We start from the raw sequence: 15,013 nt of genomic DNA, 5'->3' as shown, positions 1-15,013 counted from the left end.
CATTCCCTGGAGAAGGATATCATGCTTGGTAAAGTGGAGGATCAGCAAAAAAGGGGAAGGCCCTCAATGAGATGGACTGACACAGTGGCTGCAACAATGGGCTCAGGTATAACATACATTGTGAGTTTGGCACAGGACCAGTGGTATTTGGTTCTGTTGTGTATGGTGTTGCTGTGAGTTGGAGCCAACTTGATAGCACCACCTTGATGGCACTTAACAACAGCACCATAGAACATGTTTAAATCCGGGCTTTCTTTTCCCCCCAGCACACCTTCTCTGGGCCCAGTTTGTCCACTCATAAAGTGGCACATGGGTATTTAAGGGCACCTCTGTGCAGTAGGCCCAGGGTGTACGGATGGATCCCTGTACCCTTCCATTCTCTACATAGTACTGTCTGGTGGGGCTTGTTTGACTCCAACTCTGACTGCTGGTTAGCATGAACCAGTTACTTGTCCACATAGAGACCTAGTCTCCTAAGTTGTATGGAGGCATATCTATCCCCAATTATAGAAATATAGAAAAGAATAACCAACAATGACAACTATGTCCCCTTTTACAAAGTCCAGATTTAGTCTAATGAGTAATTTTTTTTTCAGGAAATATTACCAATTAATACCTTCAGTGAAACTCTGGCGGTGTAGTGCCTAAGGCATTTGACCGCTAACCAGAAGGCTGGCATTTCAAACCCACCAGCCATTCCTCAGAAGGAAGACTGGGCAATCTACTTCCTTAGAGATACCACCTCAGAAACCCAAGGAGGGATTGTTATGAGTTGTAATTGACTAGACAGCAGTGAGTTTTCCTTCAGATTAAGGGTAGATATACACTTTTTCCTCATCTATCGACTTGTCTTACCTGACATTTTGCATTTAGGACAATACTAAAAAAATCTACTAAATATTTTGCAGATTAACCACTCATGTCTGGTAGTAGAGTGTTGAGGTGGGAGGCAGGAGTAAACACTGGCTGTAATAGTTCTGTGTCAACTGGGCTGGACCACGATTCTCACTGTTTGGCAGTTATATAATGATGGAATTTGGCGGTTATGTAATGGTGTAGTCATCTTTTGTTTTCAAACAATGACAATTTTGCTTAACAAACTTGGTCTTTGGGACCTAACCATGTTGATAAGTGAGGAAAGGGTATAACGTAATTTTGAAGAATTTTGTTTAAATTCATTGAGATCCCTTTATCTTCCTTGGTACCTCTTCTTGTATCATCTATACAGCATTTTCATTTGCTCTCTCACAAAAGCCCAGCAGATGAGAGCAAGTTAGGTGTTATATATCCCAACTTTTACAGCAGGAAATGGGGCCCCAGGGGAAACCTAGAGAGCCAGCCAAGGTAGAGGCTGAGTTATGGAAGAGCATGCCTACCCCTACCAGCACTTCTCCCCAGTATTCTTGGTTACAATGTACAACTCAGACTTGCCAGGTGAAGCATTTACAAGAGTCTCCTCCAATAAGCCCTCTCCCCTGTACAGCAGATCATGTGTACTAATCTTTGTTTTGGAGACCACCAACATTCCTAGCTTTCCTATATTGAGAAGGTAGGATCACAGCCTTGTTAAATCTGGACCACCCTGAGAAGGCACAGGCCAGAACTTCTCCAGGTGAAGTGTGGGATCACCTTGCATAGAAACATGAAAGGGATCATGTTAGATATGCAGATGTCTGGTTTCAATTCCAGACTATGCCTGATTTCAAACACTTTGGAATCTACATTCAGGGAGCTAGCTCTTCCTTCATAACCCAAACTAGAAGGAAAAATCTATTCTAGTTTATTACTACAGTTTATTGTCTTCATACTCACTGCACAAGAATTTATAAGTTATTATCTCTTTTGCCATCTTAGAATGTAAACTCCATGAAATCAGGGATCTTTTTAGCCCAGTTACCAAAGGAGTTCTGGTGGATAGGCACTTGACTGCTAACCGGAAGACCACCAGTTCAAACCCACAAGCTGCTCTGCGGAAGGAAGATGGGGCAATCTACTTCCCATCGGAAACTCAATGGGGCTGGCTATGAGTCGGAAACGACTGGATGGCAGTGAGTTTTTTTTTTTTTTTATTATTATTACTATTATTATCAAACCCCATTTCCCAGCACCGTAGAGGTCCCCTCAGTAACCAAAAAAAAAAAAAACCCACAAACTCATGCCGTTGATCCCAGTCCAGCCGATTCTGAGTCATAGCGACCCCTCCTTAGGTTTCCAAGGTGGTATCTTTACGGAAGTAGATTACGCAGTCTTCCTTCCAAGAAGTGGGTTAGTCAAATGCCTTATGCACTATACCACCAGAGCTCCCCCCTCAGTAGGGGGTTAGTAAACATTTATTGAATTGGATAAACCAAAGTGTGAGACCACTGTCATAGATCATTAATTCCTTTGTTTTACAATAGGAAAACTGAGGCCCAGGGAAGGGGAAGTGACTGCCACAGAGCTGGAAAGAGGCAAGGCCAGGATAAAATCTCGGATTTCGGGAGTCCCGAACCGACTCTAGTTCAACTCCCGAAACCAACTATCTAGAAAAAAACAAAATCCATTTGAAAGAAAAGCGGTTTCTTGCCCATAAATACTGAGTTAATTTCAAGGGCCTGGCTGGGGTGGGGGCCGTTGGTGATTCCACTCTTACTTTCTCGGCGCCCGAAGCGCCCAACGGGTAAGGACCAGACCTTCCAGGCCTGGAGTAGAAGTCATTCTCGGCGGTGTCCGGTCGGTCCGGCACTGCATGGAGAACTCAGCACAGCCCGCCGAGGTGCAGTCGGCTCTCCCAAGGTCACCCGTGCGGGCCCTAGAGGGATCAGGACCGAGGAGTGCGGGAAGGGGCGCGTCTTCGGGGCAGATGCAGACTCCCCTAAAGCGTCCTGGAAGGGAGGAATGACTTTCTTGGCTCTTTCCCCCAAGTATGACATCCAAGCTAAAATACTAGAGGAAGGCCGGGTCGGCCGCATGGCAGTTCCCATGTGCTCCACCTGCGGCAGCTCTCACTCGCTGGCCCTTTAAGACTCCTCCCCTTCTTTCCCACTTCTCTCCTGCCCATTTGACTGCCTCCCCCACCCGAATTGCATCAGGCACGTGCTCGCCCCCGTCGGGTCGGAGCGCCCCCACCGCAGCCCAGGAGGCGCTCAGAGGAATAGGAGGTGATTGGGCGGGGCGATGGGCGGGGCCACGAGAACGTGAGCGAGCGCGCTCCCGCCGCCTCCGCTTAGGGCCGGCGGGCGCGCTCCCGGTGTGCCGTCTCCTCCCCTCGCCCGCCGCGTCGAGAGGCGCGCGCCCGCCCGCCGCCTGCCGCGGATCGCGTGGTCGGCTCGGCTCGCCGCGCCTCTCCCCCGTCCGTCCATATTGCTGCAGCCCCTGAGCCGGGAAGCCCGGGCCGCCCCGGGGGCGGGGGGGAGGGAGGGACGGGACGAGAAGCCTGCGGAGCTCGGGGTGGGGGCGCCTTACGAGGAACGGGCGGGGGGGGACGTGCGCCGAGGAGGCCTGGACCGCAGAGTGGGGGGCCCTCCTCCCCACCCCCCCCGCCCCGCCAGCGGGCCTTGGATCTACCGCGGCTGCATCCGACCAGGAGGGGGGCCACGCCTAGCGTGAACCCCGACCCTTCTCTGCGGGGACTGGGGCCCAGCGCCCCAGAGGAAGGAGTCGCGGGCGTTCTGCGAGCCAAGTTCGAGGCGGGGGAGGCAGCCTCGGGCGCGCCCGGCTTCTCCGGGGGGGCGGGCGCGCAGATGGCCACTCAGGTGGAGCCGCTGCTGCCGGGGGGCGCCCCGCTCTTGCAGGCCGAAGAGCACGGGGGGCTGGTGAGGAAGAAGCCGTCGCCGCCGCCGCCCGAGGGCAAGGGCGAGCCCGGGGCCAACGACGTCGGAGTGGGGGAGCCGGACGGCGGCGCCCGGAGACCTCGGCCGCCCTGCGCCAAGCCGTACAAGGAGGGCACAGTGCAGCAGGAGCGCGAGAGCCCGCGGCAGCCGCAGCCGCCGGGCGCCGAAGGCCCAGCAGTCAGCGACGGGGAAGAAGGCGGCGGCGGCGAACCGGGCGCTGGCGGAGGAGCAACCGGAGCCTCGGGCGGTGGCGGGCGGCGAGACTTCGTGGAGGCCCCTCCACCCAAGGTGAACCCGTGGACTAAGAACGCGTTGCCGCCGGCCTTGGCCACGGTGAACGGACAGTCTCCTCCAGGTGGGTCTCCCAGCCTCCTATTCTGGGTCCGAGGGCCGCTTCCGGGGACTTGAGCGTCCCCTCCCCCAGCGGCTTCAAGGGCCCGAGGGTCCGCCATGGGTCGTGGTGACTAAGATTTTAAAAAAATTGTATTGCTTTCTGCCTCATTCGGGTTGCAGTGCACTGCTCCCACCACACACTCGGGAACCTGTCCCTGCCCAGGTCCCGGCTTCCGAAAGGCCACGGCCACCGCCTGGGCCGCAGCGGTTAGTGGGCAACGGCGTGGTCCGGGCCTACCTCGCCGGGAGAGGAGGGTGGGCGCTGGCTTCGGTGAAAAGGGCCCTCTTTCCCCAACCGCGTGTTGGTGTAAGGGACGGTTTCTACTTTCAACCTCCTTTACTTGGGAAGCTCCATTCACCCAGCACTACGCTCGCCGTTTTGATAGCGTTGCATTAGTCGTCCCCATGTTGTAAATGTTTGATGAGCATATGTCATGGGCAGCAAAGCGCCCAGCGAGGAGTTTATGCCGACCACACGTATTCGATATTTAAAAGTTTTGTTTTTGCTTAGATAATGATAGACGGTAGAACCGCCATTTGGAGACGGGTTGAGGGATCAGTTACGGAGAGAAAGAGGAGAGGAGGGAACCTAACGTGTCATTGAATTGGGTATTTTCCCTCCTGGATCCAAGTAGCCTTCCGCCTTAAGAGGCAGCCGATGGCGAGTGTGTGGGGAATCCAGTTTGGGGGTTGGCAGAAAATGTGAGGCGTGTGAAGGGCATGTGGCGACACGAGGGTCTTGTGGCGACAGGGGAGGGAGTGGCCTTGCTGGGCTGGACGGGCGGGTGACGGTTGGGCGCCCTGCGCCGCGCCGGTGGTCCGCGGGCTGCTCGTGGCCCCTCGGCCTCTGCGTTCCGCGCGGGTCGTCGCGCTCTGGGTAATAAGCGGGTGCGGGCTGCTGGCGCGGCGCGTCCCGTAGTGTGCGTGTGCGCGAGTGTGAGTGCGCGTGCCACCTTCCCGGCATTCCTCCGCAGCCGGGACAACGTGGTGCCTCCCTGCGCGGGGAGCGGCATGTGACCGTGGACTGGCGCTCCCAGAGCCGGGGATTCGGGCGTTTTCCGAATTACCCCCACCTCCATTAAAAAAAGAAAGTCTTCTGGGGCCGGCCCTTTGAGGCGGGGGGAGGGAGGAGCAGGAAATCCCAGCCTTGTCACCGTGAGGAGAGGTGGTGCGGAATATGGAGTCTGCTTTTGGTCTCCTTTTGCTAGGAACATATCTTCAGCTTGGGTGGGAGGCGCGTCTTCCCGTCCCTCTTTGCCAAGGTTTGGGGGCACAGTGGGTCTCAATTCTTTGATTTTTGGATCCTTTTGATGTGGTCCAGTGTTCAAACCATGTTTGCAGTTCGATTGATGGCCTATGGCCTTAGCCCTGGTGCATTTTCAAAACTCCTCCCTTTTTGCAGTGCCGTGTGATTTAAAACATCAAAATGGGGAAAGTTGAAGGAGGAGCTATATACTATAATATTAGAGGGAGTAAGAACAGTTTTAGTGCAAGGGAAACTAGAATAACCAAACCTGAAAACGGCATGTTGGAATTTTTATTTCTTTTAAAGTTGCATCAATTGGAGCTTATGAATAATAACTTCAAACCCTATTCTCTTCCTTCTGCCCTCCTCCTCTTCCCCCCTTTCCCTTCCAGAACCCTCTTAAGCAAAGGACACTGCTGAAACCTCCATTTTCTTGCAAATCCTTCCCTGATCCACCCGCTGAGGGAGGAAAGCAACTTTAAGATACTCTCTGGTCCTTCCCCCTCTTTAAACTCAAAGGGGTGTAATCATCCTCTGGAGAGAGCACTCTTAAGAAGTTTAAATGGTGCTTCTCACCCCTGGCTGCTGCTTAGCTAATGGTGAATCTCCCTTGTGGGTTTTAAATCAGCTGTGACATCAGGTGGTATTGGGTGCTGTAGCTGGCATTTTGCACAAGTCCAGGGGCCCTTGATGGGGGTTTTTGATCGGGGGAAGAAGACTGCTTGGGTGGCATTCTGCCTTTATTTTGAGTGGAGAAGCAGACTTGTCTTAAGGGACCAAAGCAAAATTCTGAGTGTGGTAGATTTGCCCTGTTCTTGTCTTTCTGGATTTTTAAGGCAAGAACGTTGGTCTTGAACCTTTGGAGTAGTCTTTGGTAGATGAACTCTGAATTAATCCTGTAAACTTCTTTGTTTAAGCCTGTTGGAAGGACTTAGGTCCTTTTTGAGAAAAAATCCTGTGATTGGGTTGTCTGTTGGTGTTTTAAGTGGTGGCTTTCTCTTGAGTCTACCTGAATCTCCAGGGCCCTTCTCCAGCCTTGATGTTTTATTTGCAGCTTGGACTAGCTTAAATGTGACAGGAGTTGACTGGTTGTGTGGTCTTGTGAATTTTTGTTTTCTGTGATGCATGTGCTTTGGGGAGTCTTCAGAAGTGAATGCCTCATAAGCAAGCTACAAGCTTTCCAGAGCTTGCTGCAAATGCCTATTTTTAGCCCTCCTTTTGGCTCAGATGCTAATGTTTTAGTTCTTTAAGGGATGCATGCAGTAACTAGTAATAAAAGATGTTTTGAGACCTCCTCCTTTCTCATGGAGTTCTCTATTCTATTGTAAGCTTTCTAGTCTACCTTTGTCATTTTAAGTTTTAGGATTTGCACTTTGTATTTTTGGATCTTACTCTCCCACCCCTACCCCCAACCCCAAGTGTTTTCAAAACATTAAAAAATTTTTTTTTCCTGATTCCAGTCACATCCTTAGATGGCAAAGGTTCTGGGGTCAAGCCTGTTGGGTTCAAATTCCAGTTCTTTCACTTGCTAGCCATGCCTCCTTGGGCAAATTACTTAGCCATTCTGTGCCTCAGCTTCCCCATTTGTATATCAAAACCAAACTCACTGCTGTCAAGTCAATTCCAACTCATAGCGACCCCTCCTTGGCTTTCCAAGGTAATATTTCTACAGAAGTAGATTACCCAGTCTTCCTCCTGAGGAGTGGCTGGTGGGTTTGAACCATCAGCCTTCTGATTAGCTGTCAAATGTTTTAGGCACTACACCACCAGAGCTGGGGATTAAATTATGATTTACCCACTTCCTGGGGTTATTGTGAACATTCATTGTGATGCTGCTTATAAAACATTTAGCCTAGTGCCTGGCATGTGGTAGCCGTTAGATGTTGGGAAACTGTGGCACTTTCCTGAAAGGGATTCTTCCCTCTGGGTCTCTGTTTTTTCCACCTGTAAAACGAGGGGGTTGAAGAATGTAATCCTTTGATGTTGTATCGTGTTTCATGAATTATATAGACTAATTCACTCACTGCCATCGAGTTGAATCCAACTCATAGCGACCCCTCCTTGAGTTTCTGAGGTGGTATCACTATGGAAGTAGATTGCCCAACCTTCTTTCCAAGGAGTGGCTGGTGGGTTTGAACTGCCAATCTTCTGGTTAGCAATCAGATGCCTTAGGCACTATGCCATCTCCTTACAAATGGGCTTTTGTTTGTCCACAGACATGCAGGGTTTGGTATGGATAATCTCAAAGGTTGGTGACCCAAAGAATTGGCCATTTTTGCTTGAAATATGGTATGATGAATGTTTTAAGGTTTTTTTTTTTTTGGCTGAAAATTATCCTTTAGGAGAATGCACAGGTGCCCTCAGGGTTGAGGGGAAAAGCCAGCCTAACTGAACTAGAAGTTTGCTATGGCTGATACATATGCTGTGGGTTGGGACTTGATAGTGTATCATTACCACAAGCCTCCGCCCACCCCAGCATGGTAATCAGTGGGTTGGTTCTGTATAGTGCTCTAACTCGGGATAGGAAGAAAACTTGCCATACAGTCATCCACCACCTAAGTCCATTCAGGCAACATCTGACCACATATATGTCCTTGCTCACAAACCCATAAAGCTTATTATTAAAAATTCGAAGTACGTACAATGGTTCATAATAACAAATGGGCAACATGCATCAAGGGAGCTCTGGTAGCATAGTGTCTAAGGCACTTGACTGCTAACCAGAAGGCTGGCGGTTCAAACCCACCAGCCACTCCTCGGAAGGAAGATAGGGCAATCTACTTCCGTAGTGATACTGCCTCAGAAACCCAAGGAGGGGTCGCTATGAGTCGGGTCTGACTCAACGGCAAATAATAACAACAACATGCATCAAAACATTATTACCACAGTATTATGTTGAAGTTGATTTAGTGTATCTGGAAGTCTTTCTTTAATGTTTTTCCTGCATAGAAAGGTATACTATATACTACATACTAAGACAAACATATGACTATCTGACATTTGATACCAGCTGTACCATTTCGACTTAACACACAAATTCACCTTAAAGACAGATTTAGGAACAGAGCTAATTGGTAATTTGAGGACTGCCTATATACAATAGAGTGTTTGCACAACCTATTTTACAGAATGCGTCGTGGATGTTAAGCGATATAAAACTGTAGTCTTTTTCTCACTTTCTCTTTAAAGGAAAGTCGTGAGGGGGCAAGGGTCTGAATGTTTATTAAATGCTGGGCATCATGTTTTTCTGTGGGCTTTTGAGGTGTAGTACATTGATGGCACAAAATAAAAAGGGTTATAATCTCAGATAACCAATGGCAATCCCAGGGATCCTTTACCCACTGAGTTGGCCTCAGATAAACGTCCACTCTCCTTTTCTACATTCCTTAATGGGCTTGGGCCCTTCCCCAGATTCCTCTATTTGTGGTAGTTGGCACATCAGTCTTTTGTGACCTCGCAGTGTCAGAGCTGCTTCAGATCCTGGTCCCTTTCTTTCTACCACAGGAAGTCTGACTGGAAGTCAGACCTCTGACTCTGGAATCATAGTTGTACTTTGGAGTCCCAGCTTGGCTTCAAACTTACTGTGTAATCTTGAGTGAATTACTCAGCCTCTCTGAGCCTCCATTCCCTCATCCTCAAAATGAGAATAATTGGCTCAGAGGTTAAGCGCTTGGCTGTTTACCAGAATATTGGGAGATTGAACCCACTAACCAACCAGTCCACGGGAGAAAGATGTGGTAGTCTGCTTCCATTAAGATCATAGCCTTAAACCATATGGAACAGTTCTACTCTGCCCTGTAGGGTGGCTATCAGTCAAAATTGACTCAGTGGTAATGAGTTTGGTGGTTTGTGGGGTTTTTTTGTTTTTGTTTTTGTTTTTTGTATTTTAAAGAGTTGTGAGAATTAAAGAAGGTAATGTTTATCCCTAGCATAGTGCTAGGCACAAGAATAAGCTCCTAATAACTGCTACCTATTTAATGATTTTTCTTTTTAAAAAGTTTTATAATAATCACAATTTTTAGGAGTAATAATTGCACTTCAGATTTTGCTTGTGACCATCAATGTGAATACCAGCAAACCTCGTGCTTTCTTTGTTTCTTCATCTGCAAAATGAGGGAAGTCGATTAGGTCTAAATATCTTCCAAGTTTTTTTCCCCAATAAATCCTTTCTCCACAAAGAAACCAAAGAAGAGCTTTATGTACGTATATGCTTATATCTGCCGTAGTGGTTGAGAACTCTGTTTTTTATCCCAGCTCTCTTCAGCCTTCATGAGGACTCTTGACTTCAGGTCCTAAGTCAGTTGTTTGCATTGATGAGTGACTGTGGAGGAAATGTGCCTTGTGATGTGATAATAGGAAGTACATAGTCTTTGAAAATTTCCCCTACCAGATAAAAATTGAATGCAAATATAATATAACCTTAGATATAACTCCTAGTTTAGAGGGAAAATGGGCATAGAAGAACAAATTAAATGACTATGAGGAAGCAGTTATCCAATTTCTGTATGTGAGAAATTTTACAGGACAAATTATGGGATTTTTCAATAAATGTCATTTTTAAAGAGGAACTGTTTATAAATGGGAAAATTGATCAGTCAAATGCAGCGTGTAGCCTTTGTTTGGATTCTGATTTGAATAAACCAACTATAAGAAGACATTATTTCATCATGAATGATAAAGACGTTATGATTTATTTATTTATTATGTACCCCTGTCTAAGAACTGTGAGGTTAGACTCAAAGAGCACTGTAAAGCTCTTTTTCCTTTAGCTCAAATCACTTTCTCCTCTTCTAAAAAAAGCACATAATTAGGACACCCTCTGAAGGGGAGAGGGGGAGGCGGCCTTCACCAGGAGCCTTCAGCTGGCTTGGCCCCTCTCCTCTGCTAGACAGGGAGTTTGAGTTTTACACTTGAATTCTAATAAGGAGGAAGTCACTGTCTGCCAGGGAAGAGGAGGGAGGTGTTTAGAAGATTGTTACAGGAGGGTAGTCATTGACAGACTTGAACCCTGAACCTCCCTTGCGGGCAGAGTCCCTCTGCTGACCCACTCACCTCCTGTTTGCATGGGAAACATCCCTCCCCCAACATACATGCTCCCTCCTCTTAATTTGGTTTTAATTTTAGAAATTTTTGCTTGTGGTTAGTTTTTTAAAGATCTAAGTCTGTTTACTTTTTCTCTGCTTGTTTGTGTAGTTCTGTGACATCTATTTACCCCACTATGACACTAGGCTGCAGTGTTATTACCCTACTGTGACACTAGGCCAGAGTAAGCATTTTAAAACTGTTACTCAGCACCTATTCCCTCCTTCTGGGAGGTAGAGGAGGAGGAGGAGGAGGAGAAGGCCTGAAACCACAAAAACCTCTATAAAGTTGAGAGCTTGGCAAATGGGAGTGCCCCTGTTTGCAGAACAAGCTCAAAGGGGAGTAGTTTTACGGTGTTGGTGCCTCTGCCTCAGTTGGCCTCACAAACCTCCCTGGCTGGTGTGGAGTGACTAAGGGAGTGGCCAGGAGAGAGAATGGCTTTGCCCTGCCTGAGAATCATGAAAGGAAGTAAGTTTTGTGATACCTGCCTAATAAAAAATGAGACAGGGTAAAGGGGAAAGGTGAGAGATTTAAATCAGCATGTGGGCCACATTGTTCTCACTTATTTTGTGACTTAAGCCTGTTTTCCTTATTCACAGAAAGGAAATAATCCCTGTTCTGAGGTGGTTTTAAGAATTAAATTCATATCAAGTATAGCGTAGCCTATTTCATGAGTTAAAAAGTCGTATTATGTGCTGTTGAGTCGATTCTGACTTACAGTAACCTTATGTTGTTGTTGTTGTTATGTGCCGTCGAGTCAGACCTGACTCATAGCGACCCCTTCTTGGGTTTCCGAGGCAGTATCACTACGGAAGTGGGATTGCCCAACCTTCCTTCCGAGGAGTGGCTAGTGGGTTTGAACCGCCAGACGTCTGGTTAGTAGTCAAGTGCCTTAGCCACTACGCTACCAGAGCTCCCGCAGTAACCTTATAGGACAGAGTAGAAACCATATAAGGTTTCCTAGGCTGTAATCTTTACTGGGAGCAAATCACTAGGTCTTCCTCCAGTGGAGCCACTTGTGGATTCAAACTCCCTACTTTTCGCTTAGTAGCCAAGCACTTAACCATTGAGCCAACCAAACCAAACCCATGCTTGCCAATTCCAACTCATAGTGACCCTATAGGACATAGTAGAACTGCCCCATAGAGTTTCCAAGTCTGTAAGCCTTCATGGAAGCAGACTGCCACATTTTTCTTTCTCCCACGGAGCAAACCCAAACCCACCTTTTGGTTGGCGACTGAGTGCTTTAACCACTGTGCTACTAGTGTTCTTTAAATTAAAGTAATACATGATACACAATGGAATATTATGCAACACTAAAGAATAATGTAGAGTCTGCAAAACATGGCATGACATGGATCAACTTGGACGACATTGTGCTGAGTGAAAAGTCAATCACAGGAAAAAAAAAACATTGACCCATGTTATTTTAGTTTTGTGTATTTCACTGTACATAAACTATATTTCAATAGAATATATTTTTAATAAGTAAATAAATAAATAAAAGATAGTACACAGCTGTAAGTTGTTTGTGTTCCAAAATCAGATGTATGCAGTCTGAGGTAATTACCCATTCTGAGGGGTTGTCCATACCTTCCCTAAGTGGGGTGTAGATATCCAGACTTAGCTTAATTTTTAAGGGCTGTTTGTGATAAGTTACGGGAGCTCTGGTGTTGTAGTGTCTAAGGCAATGACTGCTAACCGGAAGGCTGGCAGTTCAAACCCACCAGCCACTCCTCGGAAGGAAGATTGGGACAATCTACTTCTGTAGTGATACTGCCTTAGAAACCCAAGGAGGGGTCGCTCTGAGTTGGATCCGACTTGGTGGCAGTGAGTTTGGTTTTGGTGATAAGTTACCAGGGCCTCCGTTGTGCATGGCGAGGGGCTTCCCTATCTCAGTTTGAGGTACTATTAGTAAACCCATATGATCTCTCTACCAGACCTCTTTTTTATAGGGCACTTTGTAATAACGTTTCAAGCTTGTAATCGCGTTACCTTCAAGACATACATCCAGAAACTGGAGATAGCCTTTTATCTTCCCTGCTTTAGAAATGAAGTTGCAAGCTTTTCCTAGGAACTAGAATCTCAGAGTGGCTGGCAGTCAGTCATCTGGATAAATGGTCTGCTTAGGCTCTCGATGGTTTTTGCTCTGCTTTTCACACATACCAGTTGCTGTCGAGTCAACTCATGTATCAGAGTAGAACTGTGCTCCATGGAGTCTTCAGTGACTTATTTTTTGAAAATAGATCACTGAGCCTTTCATCTGAGGACCGTCTGGGTGGACTCAAGCCATTATTATCCTTTTGGATAGCAATGCAGTGCATTAACCATTTGTACTATTCCTGCAGGGACTTTACTTTTCACATATACTAGCTTATTGAAAGGAGTCCTGGTGGCACAGTGGTTAAAAGCTGCACTACTAACTGAAAAGTTGGTGGTTCAAACTCACTAGCCAGTCTATGAGAGGAAAAACCTGGCAGTGTGCTCCATTTTAAAGGTTGTTATTAGGTGCTTTTGAGTGGGTTCAGACTCAGAGTGACTCTCTACAACAGAAACACTGCCTGTCCTGTACCATCCTCACTATCGTTGCCACTTTTGAGCCCATTGTGGTAGCCATTGTGTTGGTCCGTCTTGAGGATCTTCCCCTTTTTTTTTTGCTGACCCTCTATTTTACGAAGCATGATACCCTTCTCCAGGGATTGGTCCCTTCTCTCAACATGACCAAAGTACACGAGATGAAGTCTGCCCATTCTCCCTTCTAAGGAGCATTCAGCTGAACTTCCTCCAGACAGACTTGTTTGTTCTTTTAGTAGTCCATGGCACATTGAATATTTTTTGCCAACACCATAACTTAAATGCATCAGTTCTTCTGTAGTCTTTGTTATTCATGGTCTAGCTCTCACATGCCTTTGAGGCTGTTAAACATATCATGGCTTGGGTCAGGCACCCTTTAGTTTTCAAAGTGATGACAAGCTTATTAAAGCTCCTGATAGCCCTAAGATAAGTAATATAGTGACAGTCATCATTGTTTATTGAGTGCTTTAAATTTTCCATTCCATGTAACCTGCTCAGCAGGTGATCTTTATCTCTACTTCATAGATGGAGGAGAGTGAGACTCAGAGAGGTTAAGCACCTCTGTCCTTCTAATAGCTCAGACTAAAAACTGATGCATCTTTGATACCACTATTTCTCTGTAGCCCCAAATCTGATTTACCAGTACCTTGTGTTGGCTTATAAAAAATTATATCCAATCTAACCACTTTCTCACCACCTCCTCTATTACCATCCTGGTCCACGCACCATCACTTCTCACCTAGATAGTTGTAGCAGCCTCCTAAGTGGTTTCCCTTGTGCTGCTGTTGCTGCCCACTTGAATTGCACCCTCATAACTATACTGGTCTATCCTAACACCACTTAGAAGGAGGGACCCTGATAAAACAAGAGTCAGATCTTACCACTCCTGTGCTCAAAACTCTGATAGCTTCTCATTGCTGAATAAAATCTAGAGTCGTTTGATTGTCCTGTGAGACCACACATAATAGGTCTTACTGCCGCCCCTCAACCTCTGACCTCACCTTCAGCATTTTCTCCTTCTCTCACTCCCAACTACACCTGTCCTTGCTTTTCCTGGAGCACATCAAACACTCCCAATTCAGTGCTTTTGGCCTGGAATGCTCTGTACCCAGATAGCCCATGTCCTTATTCCTTCAAGTCCCTGTTCAAATGCAACTGTCATGGAGAAGCCTTCCCAGACCACCCAACTCAAAACGAAACTCAATATCGAGTCAGTTTGACTCATACCAACCCCTCCTTGGGTTTCCAAGGAGATATCTCTACAGAAGTAGATTGCCTTATCTTCCTTCCAAGAAGTGGTTGGTGGGTTTGAACTGCCAACCTTAGGTACTTTGCCACCAGACCACCCAGTATAAAGTAATAAGCTGACCCCTTTCCCCATCACTCTTAACCTGCTTCATTTTCCTTCTTAACTGTTACTGGTATTGAGCCACAAAGTTGTTTTTTTTTTTTTTTTTTCCTTCAGTTTTTATTGTTGTGAAATCTAACAACATTTAAACCAATTTTGCATGTACAATTCAGTGACATTAGTTACATTCACCATGTTGTGCAACAATCAGCACTATCCATTTCTAAATTTATCACAGAGACTCTGATACTTGATCATTGCTTATCTCCAGCACGTGCAGTAGTACTTGGCACATAGTAGGTAGCTCAGTGAATGTTAATGAATGAATGAATTGCATGCTTTTAACAGCATTTCATTCACATTTTGAGTTTTACTATGTGTCAGGCGTACAGGATACCACAGTAAATAATAATAAAATTCCTGTTGGCAAGGCGCACACACACTCAAAAGTCAATGTGCTATGGTTTTTTTTTTTAATTAGGATTTGGGTGAAGATTTACAGAGTAAATTCACTTTTCATACAGCAGTTCACATATACTTTGTCTCATGTCATTGACC

General features: G+C 46.7%; 1 protein-coding gene across 1 annotated transcript in view; it reads left to right on the top strand.

Moving 5' to 3' along the window:
• Positions 1-3,722: 3,722 nt before the first annotated feature.
• The window catches only part of LARP1 (La ribonucleoprotein 1, translational regulator), a 65,000-nt gene continuing 53,709 nt past the window's right edge, over positions 3,723-15,013 (top strand). The window contains exon 1 of the mRNA XM_007946415.2: positions 3,723-4,167. Within this exon, the coding sequence (XP_007944606.1) occupies positions 3,723-4,167 (445 nt within the window). The remainder of the gene's footprint in view (positions 4,168-15,013) is intronic.

The sequence above is a fragment of the Orycteropus afer genome, unplaced genomic scaffold, assembly GCF_000298275.1.
Source record: "Orycteropus afer afer isolate SDZICR_OR568_19922 unplaced genomic scaffold, OryAfe1.0 scaffold00160, whole genome shotgun sequence".
Lineage (NCBI taxonomy): Eukaryota > Metazoa > Chordata > Mammalia > Tubulidentata > Orycteropodidae > Orycteropus > Orycteropus afer.
Note: the sequence above shows the minus strand (reverse complement) of the source record. Positions and strands in the feature narration are given on the sequence as shown.